This window comes from Salvia splendens, chromosome 18, assembly GCF_004379255.2.
Source record: "Salvia splendens isolate huo1 chromosome 18, SspV2, whole genome shotgun sequence".
Classification (NCBI taxonomy): Eukaryota; Viridiplantae; Streptophyta; class Magnoliopsida; order Lamiales; family Lamiaceae; genus Salvia; species Salvia splendens.
The window spans coordinates 19,969,782-19,990,582 of NC_056049.1; the positions used below are offsets into that span (position 1 = coordinate 19,969,782).

At 37.4% G+C, this 20,801-nt stretch overlaps 3 protein-coding genes and 1 long non-coding RNA gene across 4 annotated transcripts; 1 reads left to right on the forward strand and 3 right to left on the reverse strand.

Annotated features, from left to right (window-relative positions):
• Positions 1-379: 379 nt before the first annotated feature.
• LOC121776876 (protein FAR1-RELATED SEQUENCE 5-like) lies at positions 380-2,670 on the reverse strand. The gene is made up of 2 exons (XM_042174030.1): positions 2,219-2,670; positions 380-1,805 (listed from the first exon to the last, which is right to left on the reverse strand). Exons 1-2 carry the CDS (start codon positions 2,668-2,670, stop codon positions 380-382), a joined length of 1,878 nt encoding a protein of 625 aa, XP_042029964.1.
• Positions 2,671-9,945: 7,275 nt separating this feature from the next.
• Positions 9,946-10,345, reverse strand: LOC121776877 (ATP synthase delta chain, chloroplastic-like). Its single transcript, XM_042174031.1, has 2 exons — positions 10,128-10,345; positions 9,946-10,057 (listed from the first exon to the last, which is right to left on the reverse strand). Exons 1-2 carry the CDS (start codon positions 10,343-10,345, stop codon positions 9,946-9,948), a joined length of 330 nt encoding a protein of 109 aa, XP_042029965.1.
• A 5,604-nt stretch (positions 10,346-15,949) lies between these two features.
• On the forward strand, positions 15,950-17,574 carry LOC121777105. Its single transcript, XR_006045367.1, has 4 exons — positions 15,950-16,062; positions 16,532-16,568; positions 17,336-17,422; positions 17,503-17,574. It is a non-coding gene; the product is annotated as an uncharacterized LOC121777105 (long non-coding RNA).
• Positions 17,575-17,830: 256 nt separating this feature from the next.
• LOC121777863 (increased DNA methylation 2-like) lies at positions 17,831-20,679 on the reverse strand. The gene is made up of 4 exons (XM_042175207.1): positions 20,524-20,679; positions 19,097-19,738; positions 18,772-19,011; positions 17,831-18,345 (listed from the first exon to the last, which is right to left on the reverse strand). The coding sequence occupies exons 2-4, from the start codon at positions 19,719-19,721 to the stop codon at positions 18,095-18,097; spliced, it is 1,116 nt and encodes a 371-aa protein (XP_042031141.1). The 5' UTR covers positions 19,722-19,738; positions 20,524-20,679; the 3' UTR covers positions 17,831-18,094.
• Positions 20,680-20,801: the final 122 nt, after the last annotated feature.

Here is a 20,801-nt window from a genome sequence, read left to right on the forward strand (position 1 = left end):
AAGAGTGATGCGTTTGTGAACAAGAGTGAAGTAAAATCAGAGTAAGAGTGAGGTGTTCAATGAACAAGAGTGAAGTAAAATCAAAGTAAGAGTGATGTGTTTTGTGAACAAGAGTGAAGTAAATTCAGAGTAAGAGTGATGTGTTTTGTGAACAAGAGTGAAGTAAAATCAAAGTAAGAGTGATGTGTTTTGTGAACAAGAGTGAACTAAAATCAGAATAAGAGTGATGCGTTCTGTGAACAAGAGTGATGAACTTACTGGCACTTGAGCATTAGCACTCTAAAAATTCGCATTGAGATAAAATTCACTCAAAAGTGTAATAAAATGAATCATTAGTACTCTAAAAATACTACAATGTGAACTATTTATATACAAATCCTCATTGCCTCTGATTTGACTTCTCATTAACCTTTTTGCAGTTCCTAGAATCATGGTGTCCAATCTCATGACAGTTTCCACACTTTCGGCCTGGTTTCATTGCTAACTTTATTGCTGACTCCCTCTTCGATTTCTTCCTACTTCCACTTTCCTTTGTACTAACAACCTCAGGAGGATGAACTTCAATATTGTTCGGGACATGTGAGCCATAGAAGTTCTCAATCATTGCTCTCTTCTGTGTGGAAGACAGAACAACATCTTCGCCAAGAAGCTGCTTCCTACCTTCTTCAATAATTGCAGCGAATGCATTGATTTGATCAATGTTCCCTTCAATGCTTTGTGCTGTTTCAATGAATAATCCATACAAGTTTTTAAATGCAATCTTCTTCTTGTCCACAGCAAGGTGTATTTCTTGATCATCACAAAAACCTCCATGTATTGGCTTCACAAACTGTGACTTCAACCATCTTCCTCCATGCAACTTCTCGGGTATCAACTTAACAAAATTATGTTTCAACACACAAAATATATGGCTGCACAATAGACCAAGTCTTTCAAATTTTTTGCATCCACACAAATAGGTGTCATCACCAATGGAGTAAGTCACTGTCCATGAGTTTGAATCCTTGTCCTTTATGTCATATACTTCAATATCTGTATTGGTAGACACTCCTAGAGTTGCACAAGACAAAGAGAAACATGCATATACTATCTCTTCTTGAATTTCAGTATAAGCACTACCACTATATATCGTCGATGCATGTTTCTCGATTTCCAATCCTATTCGCAAAATAGGTACTTTTGTTGAATCATAGTATTCAAGCTTTGCACTATTACTTCTTTGAGTCTCCAGAGCATGATTATAGTTCATATAAAATTGCATAAGGTCAGCCCGAGACTTTGAGTACCTTTTGAAGAAGTTATTCTGTGATTCAGATATAGAAGTTGTCTTTATCAACGAACTCATCGGAAAATCACGGAAAAAGGCTGGAATCCAAAATTTTCTGGATGCAAACATTGATGAAAACCAGACATTATTGGTCAGCTCATATCTTTCCATTATAGCATGCCAAGTTTCCTCAAATGCATCAGGTTCTATCAACTCTGACCATACACATGCATTCAGTTCCTTCTTTAATTGTTCACTACCAAGCATGTTCTTTGGCAATTTGTCAGCAACTTTATTCATAACGTGCCACATACACCACCGGTGTCTTGTATTGACAAGGACCTCCTCAACAGCAACTTTCATTCCTAAGTCCTGGTCGGTTACAATGAGTTTGGGAGCCACACCCATACACTTTACAAATTGGTTAAATAACCATGAAAAGGAGTTGGCATTTTCCTTGGACAAAAGGCCAGCAGCAAATGTCACAGGGCGACCATGATTATCCTTGCCCGTAAAAGGAGCAAATATCATACAGTATCTGAAATGAAAAACAATTCACTATAAGCATGCAGAAAACACATCACTCTTTTTCACAAAATACGTCACTCTTGTTCAGACAATACTTCACTCTTTTTCATAATACACTTTCAGAAAACACATCAATATAAGCATGCAGAAAAATACATCACTCTTTTCACAAAACACATCACTCTTGTTCAGACAATACTTCACTCTTTTTCACAAAACACTTCACTCTTGTTATGATTTCAGAAAACACATCAATATAAGCATGCAGAAAAATACATCACTCTTTTTCACAAAACACATTTCTCTTGTTAAGAAAACACTTCACTCTTGTTCACAAAACACTTCACTCTTTTTCAGAAACACATCACTCATGTTATGATTTCAGAAAACAATTTAACAAAAGAGTAATTAGTGTGCACATACCTGTTTGTTGAGTATGTCGTATCAAACGAAACAATATCTCCATACAAATGGTAGTTTCTTCTGGCAGTAGGATCACACCAAAACAATCGTGTCATCCTATCCTTTGAGTTGACCTCATACTCATATGTAAATGCACTACACAACTCCTTCTTCCTTCGCAACTCATTCAATAACATTTGTGCATCAGCTCCTTCCACATATGCTCTAAGGTCACGTCTATAGTTGCGCACTTCTAAAACAGTACACCCTACATAATCTAATCCACCAAGCACTTCTTTAAGTAAGCTAAAACTTAAAGTTGGACCAATATTTGCATTAGCACAATCGAGGATGAATTTCTGATGGACTAAATCCAAATTACGGTTCAAATTCATAAAACGCTTATGGCGTTCCTCAACCATCTCGTGATTATGTTCTTCAACGAAACTTTGTATAACATAACCAACACCCATAATATACTTCCAAGACACTTTAGCATTACAGTAGCACTTAATAGAAGAACGCTTTCGTTTCACCTCAGATTGTTCACTGTTTCTTTGCTTTGTACCTTCTCGGCTACACACCACGTAAATCCAAGTAGTGACATCTTTTTCCTTTTTCGATCCCTTTTTACGGGTGTCAAATCCAACATATCAAGCATAATTATTGTAGAAGTCCAATGCACGATCAAGGGTCATGAAACTTTGTCCAATTTTTGGTTTCAATTCATCTGGGCATTTTGGTACGCAAACCACTGTAAAAAACACAGCACTCTAATAATGAGATTACTGCACTCTTGTTCAGAAAAAGACTTCACTTTTGTTCACAATACACATCACTCTTATTCTGATTTTACTTCACTCTTGTTTACAAAACACATCACTCTTGTTCAGAATAAGAGTGATGTGTTTTGTGAACAAGAGTGAAGTGTTTTGTGAACAAGAGTGAAGTAAAATCAGAATAACAGTGATGTGTTTTGCAAATAAGAGTGAAGTAAAATCAGAATAAGAGTGATGTGTTTTGTGAACAAGAGTGAAGTGTTTTCTGAACAAGAGTGAAGTAAAATCAGAATAAGAGTGATGTGTTTTGTGAACAAGAGTGAAGTAAAATCAGAATAAGAGTGATGTGTTTTGTGAACAAGAGTGAAGTGTTTTGTGAACAAGAGTGAAGTAAAATCAGTGAAACAACTATAAATCTAATCACAAAAACTACGGTTTTCATAATCACAATACACGAAAATATTGTATATTAATAAATAGTAGGAATTGTTATAGAATTGAACAAGAGTGAAGTAGTTGTTATAGAATTGAACGAATAATGATTACCTTTAGAAGTCTCAGCTTCCTCGCCCGAAGATGATAAATCGGAATCGAAATAATCTTCGTCCGACCTCATAATTGAATCCATTGATTTGAATCACGATGATTGATTTGAATCGCGATGAACGGATTGAATAACGAATTGAATCGCGTCGAATTGAATTCAATCGCGATTTGAATGAAGTAATAAGATTTGGAACGAAATTTGGAAAAAATCGGATCGCAGGTTTGGAAGGAAAGAAAAGATCGCAGATTATGGAGTAATTTGATCGCAGATTTGCATGTTTTGATCGCAGATTTAAATTAAGAAAGCAATTTCCAAAATTACCCTCAGCATATTTTCTATAATTAAAATAAATAATATTTGTTCCATTAAGATGTGTGGCTGAGATTTGTTCTCTAGTTATACACTTAAGATTAGTTATACATTGATCACTACTCTATATATATATATATATGTATATATATATATAGTAGTGATCAAAGTATAACTAATTTAAAGTGTATAACTAGAGAACAAATCTCAGTCACATATTATCTTAATCCAATGATTAATAAAAGTATACATTATTAGTTAATAAAAATAGCATAGGGGTATTTTTGGAAACAAACTTCGTTCTCATATTCTCACATACACATTCCATTAAAACATTATCTCTCTCTATTTGTATTATCATTCTCTCTCTCTCTCTCCCTGTGTGCCGATCTCTGGCAGCCACCGTGATGCGTCAGAGGCGCTTCGGCAGAGAAACGTGGAGCTAGAGAGGGAGCTCCGGAGCAGCCTGGAGGAGGAGTTGCGGATTTTGATGCATCATCAGCAGCAACGCCGTCGCCAGTTCCGCGGTCGCCGTGGCACTCGTCGGTGCCCGATAACTGCGATGCCTTGCAGCGGTGGGTGGAAATTGGCGCAGTTAACTAAACAATAGGCGTGGAGTTCGAATTCTGTGGATATGTAACGAATTTACTGGCCGATCTTTATGCGGAGATGCTGGAAATTAGGGCGGGCGATGATGAGGAGATGATGTTTTTTTTTGCTTAGTTTAAAGTTGATTCATAAAATTCACAAAAGGCAGTGAGTTTTGATTGCCCTGAGTTTGAGGCATTCGGGTTTATTTGCATTAGTTTTGATTATGTATGAAATGAAGGCAATCAATTATTATATGTGAATTGTGATTACTTCAATTTAGATTAAATGATTTCTACAGATTTATTTATATAATATAAAAGAATTGTTATTTAAAAGAAAGAAAGAAAAACCAAGCTTCACTCTTGTTCACAAAACACATCATTCTTACTCTGATTTTACTTCACTATTGTTTACAAAATACATCACTCTTATTCTGATCTTACTTCACTCTTGTTCACAAAACACATCACTCTTATCCTGATTTTACTTCACTCTTGATTAGAAAACACATCACTCTTATTCTGATCTTACTTCACTCTTGTTCACAAAACACATCACTCGTACTCTAATTTTACTTCACTCTTGTTCACAAAACACATCACTCTTATTCTGATTTTACTCTACTCTTGTTCACAAAACACATCACTCTTACTCTAATTTTACTTCACTCTTGTTCACAAAACACATCACTCTTATTCTGATTTTACTTCATTCTTGTTCACATAACACATCACTCTTACTCTGATTTTACTTCACTGTTGTTCACAAAACGCATCACTCTTTTTCTTATTTTACTTCACTCTTGTTCACAAAACACATCACTTTTATTTTGATTTTACTTCACTCTTGTTCACAAAACACATCACTCTTATTCTGATTTTACTTCACTCTTGTTCACAAAATACAACACTCTTATTCTGATCTTACTTCACTCTTGTTCACAAAACACATCACTCTTACTCTGATTTTACTTCACTCTTGTTCACAAAACACATCACTCTTACTCTGATTTTACTTCACTCTTGTTCACAAAACACATCACTCTTATTCTAATTTACTCTACTCTTGTTTACAAAACACATCACTCTTACGCTAATTTTACTTCACTCTTGTTTACAAAACGCATCACTCTTACTCTGATTTTACTTCACTCTTGTTCACAAAACACATCACTCTTACTCTGATTTTACTTCACTCTTGTTCACAAAACACATCACTCTTACTCTGATTTTACTTCACTCTTGTTCACAAAACACATCACTCTTACTCTGATTTTACTTCACTCTTGTTTAGAAAACACATCACTCTTATTCTGATCTTACTTCACTCTTGTTCACAAAACACATCACTCTTACTCTGATTTTACTTCACTCTTGTTCACAAAACACATTACTCTTATTCTGATTTTACTTCACTCTTATTCTGATTTTACTTCACTCTTGTTTACAAAACACATCACTTTTATTCTGATATTACGTCACTCTTGTTCACAAAATACATCACTCTTATTCTGATATTACTTTAATCTTGTTCACAAAACACATCACTCTTATTCTGATCTTACTTCACTCTTGTTCACAAAACACATCACTCTTATTCTGATCTTACTTCACTCTTGTTTACAAAACACATCACTCTAAATAATGGTGTTGGTTTTCGTTGTTAGTTTATTAGTAGTAGTATTACTACTATTATTTTATTTTCATTAGTTTACATTCAAATTATTATTAATAAATTTTGGAATTCTAAACACGTAACTTCTCAATCACTTCTTTTTCTTTCAAACTCATCTACCAAGAGAGAGATGGCATATGCTGCTGTGATTTCTCTGAAGCAAACAATGCATCGCCTTTTTAACTCTTCTCACACTCCCATTCCCTCCTCGAGTCGAGAAATCCTTGAATTTGCATCCACAGAGATCATATCTTTGCAAGAATTTCTCAAAGAATTCTACCACAGCCAGTAATAGATGGAACGCTTTGGATGCCGACACCGATCCGCCAGGAAATCCCCTTCCGTCTCCAGATCCGACACCGATTCACCTTCGTTCAGCTCCACCACGCCCAACAGGGTGCTCCCCTCCATTTCCATGTTTGTAATTTTGTCTGTGAAGTGACAATTATACCCTCGCCTTGTTATTGTGGAATAAATTTGTGATTGAGGGAACTAATTTCTCCTTAAATTCGAAAATTACATGTATTAATACTAGCCCTTGATTTCTTTGATCTTGTGGGTATGATTTGTTCTCTAGTTATTTAGTTAAGGGGCATTTGCCTTAGATCACTACTCTATATATATATATATATATATAGGTTAGTGATCAAGATATAACTAATTTTAAGTGTATAACTAGAGAACAAATCTCAGCCACACATCTTAATACTCCAAATTAATCTTATGGCTTAAATAATCTTGCAGATTTTTATAAAAAATAATAGCCAAAGGGCATTTTTGGAATTTAATATCTCAAATGCATCAACGTGAATTGTCTTCTGAGCAATTTCTACAATCTGAATCTGAATTATCTCCAGCCACCGCTACGGCCGGCCTCTCCGCCGCCGCCGCACATGCGCTGGTTCTTCCACTGAAGGTATCCTCCGCCGGGCTGTTCGCGGCGATGACGGTACATGATCTGATACTGTTCGTTGGACATGGAGGATTGCAAGTGGATACAGCTGATACTGTCGGCTCCCGAGGCACGACGAACGGTGATTGGGATATGCATCAGCATGAGGGTGGCCAAAGACACGAGGATGCAGCTGATAATTAGATAGATAAAGATGATTTTGAAATAATCTTGTGAAAAGTACATAAGTCAAATTTGTGATTTGTAAAATTAGAAAGGATGTTAACAACCTCACTGTTATCTAATTAGGCCATGGATTGATCTTTTAGGTTAATCATGACAGCTTGTATATTGATGCCTCTTAGAAAGTGTAACAAATTAAATGAGTTTTAACCATGTGATTTGCAATAAACAGGCTCTGCCGTGTCAGTGACATTTTATTTAACTCTTGTTTACAAAACACATCACTCTTAGTATGATTTTACTTCACTCTTGTTTACAAAACACATCACTCTTAGCATGATTTTACTTCACCCTTGTTTACAAAATACATCACTCTTAGCATGATTTTAATTCACTCTTGTTTACAAAACACATCACTCTTAGCATGATTTTACTTCACTCTTGTTTACAATACACATCACTCTTAGCATGATTTTACTTCACCCTTGTTTACAAAACACATCACTCATAGCATGATTTTACTTCACTCTTGTTTACAATACACATCACTCTTAGCATGATTTTACTTCACTCTTGTTTACAAAACACATCACTCTTATTATGGGTTTACTTCACTGTTGTTTACAAAACACATCACTCTTAGCATGATTTTACTTCACTATTGTTTACAAAACACATCACTCTTATTATGATTTAACTTCACTGTTGTTTACAAAACACATCACTTAGCATGATTGTACTTCACTCTTATTTACAAAATACATCACGCTTAGCATGATTTTACTTCACTATTGTTTACAAAACACATCACTCTTAGCATGATTCTACTTCACTCTTGTTTACAAAATACATCACTCTTAGCATGATTTTACTTCACTCTTGTTTACAAAACACATCACTCTTAGTAGGGATGTCAATGTAGCCCGCAACCCGTGGGCTGGCCCGAATTGCCCGCCAAATTTATAGGGTTAGGGCTGAAAATTTCTAGCCCGATAAAAATTAAACCCGATTAGCCCGTATCCGATTAACCCGCGACCCGTTAGGGCTAGACCCGAAAATCCGATGGGCTAGCCTGAAAACCCTATAAAATTTCTATTATTCTATTTTTACTCCTAATTCGACACTTCATTGATTAATTTTATAATATAGATAACTAAAAAACAGCTTTCAATTTTATATTAAATATACAAATTTTATATTGAATTTTTATTGATATAATAATTGATAAATAAATTAAAAAGTTCAAATTCACTTAAAAAATATTTAAATTTCTAAAACATGCATTATAATTTAACGAAATATCTCAAATATTAGTATTTGATCAAGTTTATGATTGAGTTTGACCATATATCTCAAATTTATCATAATTAAATATTTTACATTTTATGAATATAACTATATTTCATCATTATTTATTGGATTGATCGCATGTTAATCTTATCGGTAGCAATCCGATTAACCCGCTAGGCTAGCCCGAAACCCGAGCTTTTAGGGTTAGGGTTGAACTTTTACAACCCGAAAGAATTCACAACCCGATTAGCCCGCACCCGATTGACCCGCAACCCGAGTAGGGCCGGCCCGATTGACATCCCTAACTCTTAGCATGATTTTACTTCACTCTTGTTTACAAAACACATCACTCTTATTATGATTTTACTTCACTGTTGTTTACAAAACACATTACTCTTATTATCATTTTACTTCACTGTTGTTTACAAAACACATCACTTAGGATGATTTTACTTCACTCTTGTTTACAAAACACATCACTATTAGCATGATTTTACTTCATCCTTGTTAACAAAACACATCACTATTAGCATGATTTTAATTCACTCTTATTCTGATTTTACTTCACTCTTGTTCACAAAACACATTACTCTTATTCTGATTTTACTTCACTCTTGTTCACAAAACACATCACTCTTACTGTGATTTTACTTCACTCTTGTTGACAAAACACATCACTCTTATTCTGATTTTACTTCATTCTTGTTCACAAAACACATCACTCTTATTCTGATTTTACTTCACTCTTGTTCACAAAACGCATCACTCTTATTCTGATTTTACTTCATTCTTGTTCACAAAATACATCACTCTTATTCTGATTTTACTTCACTCTTGTTCACAAAATACATCACTCTTATTCTGATTTTACTTCACTCTTGTTCACAAAACTCATCACTCTTATTCTGATTTTACTTCACTTTTGTTCACAAAACACATCACTATTATTCTGATTTTACTTCACTCTTGTTCACAAAACACATCACTCTTATTCTGATTTTACTTCACTCTTGTTCACAAATAACATAACTCTTATTCTGATTTTACTTCACTCTTGTTCACAAAACACATCACTCTTACTCTGATTTTACTTCACTCTTGTTTACAAAACACATCACTTTTATTCTGATTTTACAAAACACACTACTCTTACTCTGATTTTACTTCACTCTTGTTCATAAAACACATCACTCTTACTGTGATTTTACTTCACTCTTGTTTACAAAATACATCACTTTTAGCATTATGTTACTACAACAAACAACATCACACAAGAGACGAAGAAAAGAGCAACAAGGATCACCAAATTTTTCTACATAAATAACTTCAAAGGAGCAATAGCTTATCATCTACTTAAAATCCAACTAGTCAATTGATCAAACACCTTCTAGCATCAGCATTTACAAATTTCTCTCTGATCAAATAAATAATTAAGAATGAAAATTTAGCCGAATTAGAAGAGGATGAACTTCAATTACTATTATTACAAGAATTTCCGTAGCTCAATTTCACCATATTTACAGCTGAAACCGATCACCGCCTTTGCTCGGGTAATTCTGGCTTTGAAGAACAGAGCTCCAAATTCTTCAATAATTCTTGAATTCCCATACAACATTCAGCAACCTAAGAGTAATTAAACTCAATTTCGAGCCGGAATTCCCATACCGGATGATGATTCCGCCGAGCAGCAACTTGTCGATCACCGTCTTCAGCTTCACATTCTTCGCTCCGGTCAGCTTCTGCACGCACTTCACGATCTCCGCCAGATGTTGTGGCTCCAGCTCCGCCACCGACGCCACTTTCGCCACCTCCGTCTCCGACAGCCGGTTCGCGATCAGCTCGAACTCCGCCGCGATCTCCTTTATCAGATCCACTCGCTTCATGTCCGTGAAGTTAACTTTCAAATGAAGTAAAAATTTACATAATCTAATTTTTGTGTGCAATGACAATTATACCCCACCTTGTTATTGTGAAGTAAATTTGTGATAGAGGGAACTAATTTCTCCTTTAAATTTGAAAATTACATGTATTAATACTAGTCCTTGATTTTCTTGATCTTGTGGCTATGATTTGTTCTCTAGTTATGTGGTTAATGGGCTCTTTCCCTAGATCACTACTATATATATATATATATATATATATATATATATATATATGTTAAAAATAGAATTTTCTATTATACGAAAATAAAAAATAGTTGTTTTTTTTTACTCCCTCCGTCCCGGCTAAGATGACACATTCCTTGGTCGTCACAAGATTTTAGGAGTTATGAATTAATGTGTTTAATTGGAGAGAGAAAATGTGAGTGTAAGTATTAAAATAGAGAGAGAAAGAAAGATGAATAATTTAATATGAGTAAGAAAAAGTAGTTGGTTGTATTAATTAGAGAGAGAAAGTTTCTAAAAAAGGAAACGTATCATCTTAGTTGGAACAAACTAAAAAGGAAAACGTGTCATCTTAAGTGGGATGGAGGGAGTAATATTTTGGGTATAATAGATTTTTTTTCGGTATAACAGGCATAACGGTATGTCGTACCGCAGTTCGGTATACGGCAAAAGTATGATATACCTAAATACGGTACGGTATACCGAAAACACAGTATGGTAACGGTATCAAAAACTACCTTACCGAATTTCCGGTATACCGAACTCTGGTATACTGAAAAATTCGGTGCGGTATCGGTATGACAAAAATATACCGTAATTTTCGGTACGGTATACGGTATGACACTCATGGTACGGTATACCGTACCAAACCACCCCTACATATTCTTGTGAGACAAACTAAAAAGGAAAGAGTGCATATTCTTGAGGGACGGGGGAGTATTATATAATTACCCTTTTATGAATATTTAAGAAAAATTAGGTGTTCCATAATCAACACAAGTTGTTGATTAAATTTTCAAATTTTATATATATGACTAGCGTCGGATTTATGTGATCTATAAGGGCATCCACAATAGAGGCGGCGCGCCGGCCGCCCCCAATCCACCGCCGCCCCGCCGATCTATAGTGCATGGAGCGTCCGCCCTGAGGCGGACGCCATTTTTGGGGCGGAAGGCCCTCCGGCGATAAGGGTGCGAGGACGCGCCGGTCACGCCCCTGAAAATATATTTTTTTTAATTATTTTTTAAAATTGTATTATAAATGCTACTCCTCCACCACCCATTTTACACCCTTTTCAAACACTCTCCATTAATTCACTCTCTACACTTTTACTCTAAAAAAATGCACGGTGGAGACGACGAATCACCCGACACTGACGAATCGGGATATGGCTGCTATCCTTCCCAGCCGTGGGGTTGGAGTCAAACTCCCCCTCCGTGGGGATCGAGTCCAACTCCTCCTCCATCTCAGCCATGGAGGTCGAGTCCCACGCCCCAACCTTTTCAGAGGAATTTGAGTCGCTCAGCGTTTGGAGATTACAGACCCAACCTGGACGCGCTTAACCATCCGTGATCGGAGACCCCTTTCCATTCCAGAGAATCTCCTTTCACCGATGCAGATCGAGACACACTGGAGACGATGATGGGTCTGCTCAGTCCGGGCGTACCGGATACGCCAGCAGCACGCGTGGCTACGCCTGTTCCGACGAGAGTCGGCGGGTCCGGTGGGGCGGGTGGAAGCAGTGGCGGCGGGGGCGGGGGAAGAGGCGGCAGCAGCGGTGGCAGCGGCGCCGGCAGTGGCGATGTCGGCTTGGCCAGCAGCGCGGGTACCGGCAGTGGCGGTGAGTGCAGCGGCGGTGGCAGTGAGGCAGCGGCGCCGGCAGCCGGTGGTGGACTGGCCACGCACTACACCAAAGCGGAGTCCATTGTTGTGGCACGGGCATGGGATGCCGTCACATCGGACCCCATAGTGGGCACCGATCAGACCGAGGGGAGCTTTTGGAAGCGCGTCCTGTTGGCATACAATAAGTTCAAACCTCGAGGCGCCAAACCGCGTGACGGGGAACAGCTCCGCAAAAAGTGGTCTAGGATTCTGCATGCCACCAAGTGGTTCGCGGGCATATACGAGAACAACCTGCTCAGTGCTGGGAGTGGCCGAAGCGAAGCCGACGTGAAGACGCTATCTATGACCCAATTCAACACGGAAGGCTGGGCGAAGTTCACCATGTGGGAGGAGTATGTTGTTCTCGAGCACTGTCCGAAATTCAAGGCCATCTGTGCGCAAGAGCGGGCAGGAGCTCCTAGGGCGAATCGTACTAGACACAACATAGTCGGGGACTACAGCAGCGGCTAGCAATCATTCGACCTCAACGACGAGTAAACCGAAGAGCCCTCCGCTACACACTCTAGGCGCCCACGCCCTCCGGGACAACATGCCTCTATCCGATGCGCTAGAGTGGCTGGAAGTTCCTCCCGCATATCGTCGGTCGCGTCTGGATCGCGCATCCCGCAGCCTGACCTTATACCGCAACCCATGACCCCTGGTCCCCACGAGGTCTTGAGGGAGAACCTAGATGTGCAGTTGATGAAACAACTGCAGGAAAACTACCGTTTCTACGAGACCGCAACCGACTCGGTCATCAAGGGTATATACTGGAAACTCATAAGTCGGATCCAGCGCCGGCTAGGCTTGTCTGATGAGGATTTGGCAGGGGCGGCCGGCGGCAGCGGGGGAGGCGGCAGAGAAAAGGAGGAGGAATCCGACTCCACCACCGAGTAGGCGGTGGCTGCGTATTTATTTGTATTGTTTTTAAATGTTTGTTGTATAATTTTACCGTTAATACAACGAATATTCGGTCCCAATTACCTCGTTTTCTAATTATTTACATTCCGATAATTTTAATTATAATTGATTTAAAATAAACGAAAAAAAATTAAATGAAAAGTGGCTAAAAATTTTGGGGCTATTGGAAGTGTCCACCTTATAGCTGCGGACACTTTTTTTTGTCGTGTTGCACACGTGGAGCGTTTCTTGGCCTGGTCTGGCTACGCGTCCGTTGCGAGCCTCGCAGCCGCCGTGTTCCCTCAACAGGCTGCCCCTTTCCTCTGCACCATCTTCGGATTGCTATCAGCTTGTGAAGTTCTGTATCAGTATATGCATGGCGAAATCAGGGAAGAGGATGGCTCCATGTTTGAGATTTATAAAAAAATGTGTGTGTTTTGTTAAATTCTCTAAAAATTCTGTCCCACATCGACTTGGTGAAGATCTCATCTAATCTATATATGTGTGGATAACCCTCCCCTTATGAGGCCTTTTAAGGGATGAGTGGCCAATTTCTAATATGGTATCAGAGCGGGCCTAAGTCGATTATGGTTTTCTCTTTATCTCTTATCTACCTCACGAGTGGAAGACCGATGTCCTTTCTGGCCCACATCGATGATGGTTCTCATATCTCTTGCATTGCCTACCCACGTGATGGAAGACCGATGTCCTTTTCAGCCCACACGTGAGGGAGCGTGTTAAATTCTCTAAAAATTTTGTCCCACATCGACTTGGTGAAAATACCATCTAATTTATATATGTGTGGATAATCCTCCCCTTAAGAGGTCTTTTACAAGGGGAGTGTCCATTTCTAATATGTTTCTATTTCCAATATTTATGCTTTGGCCTTCGCAAATTGGCTAAATTCTTTCGGAAGGAGACCCCACCTATTCCGACTTGAATTTTCCAAATTTAGTGCTTTCTTTAAAGAATAAAGCACTTGTGGTTATATATAGTCATGTTATAAACTTAATCAAAATTTGGATGTGGATCCAGATATTGAATTGCTATGCTCACAAAAACTTGTGTGAGATAATTGTTGAATCTTGAATTAAGAAATGGAGTAATTACTATGAGAATTCTCTTCATAAATCAACGGTTCTTTTTTATGTTTCTTCTTTTTCCAACAGATAACTGACTGAAACACAATCTATAAAGAAAAGTACATTCTTTTTTTTATGTATACTAAAAAGTAAAAAAAAAACAGAAAGAAAGTTGCCGGTGAATATATAACATATTTAAGTATCTCGTTATTAGAATTATATGCTGAGTCAGTAAGATATTCTAAACTTCTTTCTTGCGTCATACTAATAGGTATATAAAACAGCAACGCCGATATCTTCAAGTATGTAAGCTCTATCAACTTATTATAATTAGTTTGGTTGATAACTTATACTCCAATATGAGATCGTAGTTATCATATGGAAGATTTTATAAAGAGTGAACCATGTAAAAAGTCCCTAGACAATAAGTTTTGTGCATTTTCGATATTAGGGGTCATTTGGACAAAGATTTAACTATATTTGAAGTATTTTTTTTTAATATTTTCGACCTTTTTGACCATTTTCTCATAATGGATATTTTACTCTTTATATTTAATATTTATTTTAAATCAGACACTGAACACTGATAATTCCCAACAATATATAAGTTGTGCATGACCAGATGATTGAAACCCTCCAACGTCAATTGGGTATGCCGGTTGTGTACAGCAACCGTTTTTAATTTGTAGGATTTAAATTATGTAATTTATCATTTCTAGGATTTAACTTATAATTTCTAGGATTTTAATTATGTAATAGTTACTTTTAAGTTTTAGGAATTTGTAATGTCATTTTCTGGTTTTATAAATGAAATGTTTTTATTTATTGTATTTTTAAATTAAGAATAGAATAGTGGGACCCATGAATTGTTAAGAGATGAGATGTATTGTTGTATGTGATGTCTCTAAGTTAAGAGATGAAATAAAAAATAGTTAAAAGTGGTTTAGAGCCCATAAATAATTAAAAGTTGGCTCTTCGTAGAGTGGATGCTTTAATATATACCACTCCTTTTGTTCCATAGTAGTGGAGACGTTTTTTTCAGCACACGATTTAAGAAAAATTATGTTAACTGAGTTAAGTAAAATAAGAATAAAGTAGAAAATGAAAAAAATGTAGAGAAAAGAAGAAAGAGTAAAGTAAGTTAGAAGAAATGTGTTGATTTTTACTAAAAATGGAAATGACTGTACTACTGTGGAACGTACTAAAATGACAAAATGACTCTACTAGTATAAAACGGATGGAGTATAATTTTACTGTTATCAATATCATGTTTGATGAAAACTAGTATTTTCTCCGTCCCATAAAAATAGGGACACTCCGACATTTGGGACAGCATGAGAATAAATGCATAAATAGTCAAGTAAGAGAAATAAGGAAAATGATATAATGAGATCCACGCTTTCGTTATTTATCTGATTATGAACTGAACTTCTCAGAGTATGTAGAACGTATGGAAAATATCTATCTCGCTGCTTCTGAACTGCTTTTTTTCTTTCTTTCTTATGGATTTCCTCTTTATTTTTTATTTTTTTTTCATTTTCAGTTCTTTTCCTATCTACTCTAGGGGATTTGTTGCCTGTGTTCTCAATTGACATAGCAAGCACATGACCCATTTCAAAGTTTGTGCCCTTATTATTGATGCACTAAATAACACAAATTAATTTCAACTTACAGTCTTACGCACAAAGTTGTGGGCATCTGATTTTCCGATTTTGCGAAGCAGCAAAGCGAAAGTGATTCTGGATGGAAGTATACATAATTGCCCAATGAGTTTTTTACATTATGCAGGTTAGCCTGTCACTGAATATATCAGCAAATTTAGAGTCATTGTTCACGTGGAACACGAAGCAGGTATGTTAGCATGATCACACAGTTTAGTCTCTACATTACTGTAGTGTTTTCTGAGTATGCTATGATCTTGGTATTTTTTCAGTTTCCAGAAGAGGTTTTTTTGAACTCTTTTATTGTTGAACTTGTTTGCTTTTCGTCATATTGTTCTCTGATGTTGTGTTGCTATTCATATTTTATGTTTCAGTGCCTCATAGAATTCAGATTGCAAGCATAATAATAGATGTGGTCAACCCAGTGTTCAGTGGCACAAAAATGGAACATCATGAAACCAATTGTGTTATGATTATCCAAAAATGTTTTACTATGGAAATGTAACTAATCTAGAATCTATCTGTATAATCATGCCACTGTATGTAATTTTGAACTTGAAAGGGTGTTTACTTTGCAGCTTCTATTTATTGGCAAGATTTAAGAATCAAACGGAGTAACAAAATAAGTTTCCACTACTTAATCTTCAAATATTTTGCAGGTGTTTGTATGGAACCCCCAAAAATGCACTTAACCAGGTTTGTGGATCCATAAATCCAGCTATACACATAGTTCCATTATTTTCCCATGGTATTGGTATATCATGTGCCTTTTGCCTGAGTATTTTTACACAATTATTTCTAGTATCAGTTGTCATCCAATTCTTGTTAAAGTGGATGTGCTTATAGTAATACTTCTATTTTTTCTTTTGATGCATGCAACATTGTTATTTTGATGTAGTGTGTCTTTTTCCCAATGTTAGTCTATGGTTTAATTTTCCAAAAGTTGCTTCTCCATACGAAACTTGTGCAGCTCATCCTTTTTCCCAACCAAAAACAAAATGTGGTTGGTTGTATGTGTGATGTGCTACACATAATGATTATGATGTCATGTAGAACACGTGCTTCTTTCGATCGATGCATGAACTCCTCAAGACCTCGGCCATATTTGGTTCCTCTTTTTTATTAAAGTTCTGATGAACTAACAAAATAACTGAAGTTGAATCTGAGTAGGGTTCTTTTTTCTTTGCTTATAGAAGTTAATATATGCCCTTTCAATAACACATGTTGCCATTCTTTAATGAATTGCATCCAGATCAATCTACAATCTGGATTTCTCATTCACAAATCACAATAATCTGTATGAGCTAGATTTTATGACCTGTATTGAGTTCCATATGAAATCTTGAAGGTAGTATACTTGGTGGTTGATGTCATTCTTTATTCACAATCAAGTGTTTCATATGTTCCTTATTTAAAATCTGTGTTGATGTGCTTTGCTAATGAATTTGAGTTTACTATCACAGATCTCCCAATGGGACGGTATAATACCTTCCAGAGAGCATGCAAAGTTTTGGATCAATACATCTAACAAACATCGGTTTGTTGATCAAGTGAGTGATGATTTATTTGGCGGGTTGTCTTGTTTGGTACTACTCTATCCGCAATATTTAGAAACTTCACTTGTTCGCAGGGGAGCAATCTGCGGGGCAAAGAGTTTAACTTAACGTTGCGTTGCATTGGCATGTGATGCCGAAGACGGGGACAAAATAGTGATGAGCGGTTATGCGTTTGCCACAAGCATATAGGTAGTCATGTAATGGCGTATCCGCAGCTTGAGCTGAGCTAGTTCGATATGCTGTTATTTATGTCAACAAAAGTTATATATAAATATTATATGCTACATAACTGTTTGTGGAGTTGCAAGGTTATAGTTTAACGTTATGTGATTTGTCTTTGCTTTTCATGGATTGACTGCATCACACACCAGCACTATACGTGATCTTTGATAACACAAAAAATAAGCGAATTTGGCGATGCAACTGGACTCATTGCCGTTGTCGTACAATAGAATATGAAATCCCCACAACTAAAAGAAATGCAGACACAGTCAAATAAGATTCAAGCAAGGGTTGTCCAAGTAAGATATGGGTTAGGGTAGGGGCGGAAAACATCGATCCAAGATTGCGAAATGATCAGAGAACCGTTTTGATGGCTTCCTAAAATGGCAATCCACAAGTCATATATACGGAAGCTGGTGATGAGGAGAGAAGACTCGAGTCAATCTAGGTAGCGTATCTCCTTGCTTTCAGTGCTATCCCCTCAAGAATCCCGTCTGTGGCAAAAGTCCCGTGGAATTGCTGAGGGTCAACTGGGCCAGGCAGCTTGAAAGAGATGCAGAAGGGGCCTGGCGGGCAAAGATTCTGACTTCGCATCTCAAATACTTGAGACCATTTCTCCACTGTTCTTTCGCCGGTCACTGTCACTCCTTTTATGATCACCGTGCCATCACTCTCAACTTCACAGCTAAAGTCCTCTGCAATGTATCGTGTTAGGTTTCATGTTACTGAAGCTAATAAGCATGACAGGAGTGTGGAGAAACAAATCCTGTCACTAAAACTGAACATGATGATTAGCAACGGGAAAGAAGCAAAGTTCAAACAAGCTTTTTCCGCATTTAAATGACGTATTAGAAATGAGTCACACACCTCCTTAAAAAGCCTCATAACGGAGGGAGGGTCATCCACACTTATATAGATTAGATAGGATCATCACCTAGTCGACGTGGGACAAGATTTAAGAGATTTAACATGACCAATCAGACAATTTACATGTATGGATAGCAAAGGCTTTTCTTAATCAAGCAAAATAATTTACCTGATCGCTACATATAATTAACTATGAATGCTCAAATTATGCCAGGAATGTAATGTCATGGATCCTTAGAAAAACTGGAACTTACTTGCATCCCTTTTTACTCCGGGAAGAGAGACACGAAACAGATAGGAGTCCTCTGCTTCCCCAATATCGATAAGTCCTAGAACTGGTCCGAGATGACCTCTTGCAGCACTTCCAGTAACAGCAAAACCACCGTTAGTTGAAGAAACAAGGTTGCTCCATTCTTCCTTAGTAGGGCATGAGGGAAGGAATAACATTCCCTGATCGATTTCTTGCTCGGAACTAGCCTTGATTTGCAATATCACTGTGGAACCGCATGCCACGAGGTAAGTATTAAACATCATAAGAAGAATAGCTAAAATGCATTGTAGAAACAGATGGTTCATTACCATCAGGACATGTCTCAGTGCCCGGAATGCAATCCAGATGTTGACCATTGTCGCTCGGCGTTGTACCATCTAGCTCTGATGTCTCTTGCACTTTGTTATTACTTAAATCCCTGCCATCCACTGTTTTGTGTGGAACTAGACTCTCCAAATCCAGATGGAAATCTTCTAACCCAGTGAGCCTCTTAAACCTTTCGAGATCACATGGCTCTAGGTAATTCATTTGGGGGTTGCTTACGAAGACAATGTTATCAATGGTGCCGTGTTGATATCTACTGTGAGATCGGTGGTGCAGCATGGGAGGAAAGAGATCGTCAAACTGAGGGTATGTCTCAGAACCTTCCACTACAGCCGGAATACTACCATGAATATACTGAAGCAGCATAGACTGCTTAACAACAGCGGATGGTTCAGCTTTTCTCAGCAAATAGTAATACACATTCTCCATTACTCTTGTGTTTATCTGTGAGCCTGCTAAGTCATTTGCAAGGTATTGTGCGAGGCCTTCAGCATGCCTTTGTAAAGCAGACTTTTGGGGATTTCCTCCCTTGAGATCGGGGGCAAAATAGGCTCCCATGATCAGGTATAGAAGAAAATGCTGATCATCTGTCAGCAAAATATAAGGCATACTTTCTATTTCTCAACCTGCAAAAATTAGATATCTCGGCTTCACTAACTAGATGCAATAATAAACCAAAAAGGACTATATACACCATAATCTGTGTACTGAAGGAAATTTATCCTAAATGGAACTAGTAGAGACGCCCAACAAGTCTAATAGTGCTTGTGAAGAATGTGCTAACCTCAGTATTCTACCATTTGAGTTTGAAATAGTAACTCAGTAGAGATAAGACTCTACAAGTAGTATTATTTAGCATTGACAAACAAAATCCATTATCATACCATATAAAGCAACAGTGTTGATGAAACATAGTGGATCATTTTCTAGATGATATTTCAAAGTTAGGTATATGCGCAAACACACTGAATTGGTCTCTAGGAACATTTCTACCTTGCAAGTTACCAGAATTTATTCTTAGTATGATACAGTTTATATTATGAAAATGCTTGTCATGTATGAATATCGAGATGAGTTGAGGAAATTGAGCTCAAGAAGAGGAATTGCTACCTTCCAATTCCTAATCTCCACCTAACTGAATACAGTACATGATTTCGTCTCACTTTTCAAAATTAAAAAAATTAAAAATAGAGGAATCTGGGGTAATTCATGGGACTCGAAGATACAATCATCAATTCATGAAACTCGCAGACTAATCTTCACCTACCTTATGATTATTCTAGATACAAACACCATAAATTAGGAAATATGTCACGCAATTAGATTTTAGATAGGTTGGAATGAAAAGCACAAAACTAAGAGAACAGGTAACGGAGTAAGTATCAAGATGAAGAAGGAAGAGCAGCATTACCAGTCAGGTGAGATTGATTCCCAGTGTGAGCGCCCAAATCAAGCTGGAAATTGATGTCTTCGTAGAGAGAGAAAGAGGAATTAGTGAGTGAGTGTTGAATTGAAGAAGAAATTCGAAGTGGAGCAGAGCATCAATTTAGAACATCCACAATGGCGGATATGAGGAATTCCCACGGACGTGCCGGAATTTCATGGCGGACGTCTGCCATTGTGCATACCGGCCGCGGATACAGAATTCCGAGGAGGACGTCACAGGTCCGCGGAGTTTAGCAGAATTCC